The sequence below is a fragment of the Seriola dumerili genome, unplaced genomic scaffold, assembly GCF_002260705.1.
Source record: "Seriola dumerili isolate Sdu_G_001 unplaced genomic scaffold, Sdu_1.0 BDQW01000189.1, whole genome shotgun sequence".
NCBI classification, from domain to species: domain Eukaryota; kingdom Metazoa; phylum Chordata; class Actinopteri; order Carangiformes; family Carangidae; genus Seriola; species Seriola dumerili.
This window is the reverse complement of record NW_019174444.1, coordinates 3,587,114-3,588,978: the sequence shown is the minus strand read 5'-3', so window position 1 is coordinate 3,588,978 and position 1,865 is coordinate 3,587,114. Positions and strand designations below refer to the sequence as shown.

The window sequence follows — 1,865 nt, the reverse complement described above, 5'->3', positions numbered from 1 at the left end:
TGCATTGAATTCTTTGTTGCAAGTCAGTGTGCAGGACTTTTTCATTGCCACCTTGGATCCACTCATCCTGTTCCTATTCACCTGTCTCACAAAATAGATGTACGAAGTTTTCTCCTGCTCCGCCTGAAAAAGAGTGTTGGAAAGATTTGTGGCTTGTGAAAATGTGTTGAGTGAATCGGCTCAGGACCTGCCGCAGGTCTCCTAAAGGGGCGGAGCAGTGTTGAAGCCCATGTGACACAGATACAGGAAATGATTCAGAGTCTCCCTTCCTAACTGTCTCTGTTCAATCTTTGACTACATGCAGTTCAACTGAGTTAAAGCTCCATATTTTCCTCCTCGCCAGTGTTTTATTTTGAAGTGTTGATCCATAAGAAGATATATTTATGGTTTTAAGAACCAAAAACCATCTCAATGTAGTTTTACATCTCCTCTCTGAGGCTTCTCTCTGGAGCTCTAGTAACAACAGGTTAGTGAGCCAATAAGAAGAGAGGAGGCTCTGAGCCTCTCTTCTGATTGGCTGACTGTTTTCTGAGTGATCTTAATAAATATATAGCAGATTTCAGGTAAACACTCAGAGAAACCAAATCCGTCAAGGTTGGATTGTGGGTAGAATGGGTGGGGCTGAGGGCGTGGCAGAGGGCGGTGACTTCTTTGTTGTGACATCACAAAGTTCCAGAAGTCCTGACGGCTGGTTTTAAGGCTCAGTCTGAATACAGGCTGTGTGCATTTCTCTGACGACTGAGGCTTTGATACTTTCACAGTATTAATATAGAACCTAGACCTGCTTTATAATCAAACTACACATGGACATCTACCTTTAGACTGTATGGAGCTTTTAAAGAAGAACGGTCAAACAAAGATAAGCTTGATTAGTTTTCATGTACATCCTTAATAAGCCAAAGTCAGTTCCCCTTTTGGTCAGACTTTATTTGCATCATCATTTGATCTCAGTTTCATATAGAAATAATTTATATGAAACAATTCTTTTGTGCCACTGATTCTTCCACTGCTGCGTGTGACTCCCCTCTGCAGCAGCAGCTCTCAGATAAAAGGCCACAGTGCTGTCCAGTCAGGTCTGGAGTCAGCTGCCCCCTGCTGTCCCTGTGTATTACTGCAGGCCTGAGCGCCTCCTGCTGCTGCTGCTGCTGCTGCTGCACAGGGAAGATCAGAGACTTTATCGCTGCAGATGGACCAAGGAGATCAAACTTACTGATAATCTCCTGTGAACATCAAAAATAAATGATTTTCCCGTTTCTTACTCAGTGTTTAAGTATTTGACCTAAATGTGATATATTATACATCAAGAGAGCTCATCCTAATATATGACTTCTGTGAAGCTCCATCAGCACCATGCAGCTCAGCTGTAACACAGGCATCTCAATCTATAACTCCGCTCTCTTATCTTGATGTTCAGGTTTGTGTGTGTGTGTGTGTGTGTGTCTGTGTATTATCACTTAAGATTGAAAAGAACAGCGGTTCAGGGTCTACTTCATAATGCCAACTCCACTGATCAATAAATCATTTTCAACACTGCCAATCGGAGACCACAGCTGTCTGTGGGGAGAACACATATGTGAGTGTGAGTGAGTGTAAGTGTATGTGTGTGTGTGTGTGTGTGTGTGTGTGTGTCTGTGTGTCTGTGTGTCTGTGTGCGTGTGTGTCTTTGTGTCCACGTAGTAGGAAGGGAATGACGGAATGAAGTAGTGTAGGGGAATGTGTGTATGTGTGTGTGTGTGTGTGTGTGTGTGTGTGTGTGTGTTTATGAGTATGTGTAACATTGCAGGATAGGATCTATGCAGTATAGTGCAATGGAGCATGTTTTAATGACAGAACACCTCAGTGACCGGAGGGGGAGGGGGGTGGGG

The 1,865-nt window shown here is 43.6% G+C and overlaps 1 protein-coding gene across 2 annotated transcripts in view; it reads left to right on the top strand.

The window, feature by feature from the left end:
• pik3r3 (phosphoinositide-3-kinase regulatory subunit 3) overlaps positions 1-1,865 on the top strand; it is a 220,279-nt gene that overhangs the window by 76,378 nt on the left and 142,036 nt on the right. The window contains exon 3 of one of the 2 annotated variants that reach the window (XM_022753002.1): positions 259-275. The exons of the other annotated variant lie outside the window; for it this stretch is intronic. Within the exon in view, the coding sequence (XP_022608723.1) occupies positions 259-275 (17 nt within the window). The remainder of the gene's footprint in view (positions 1-258; positions 276-1,865) is intronic. 2 annotated transcript variants of the gene reach the window in all.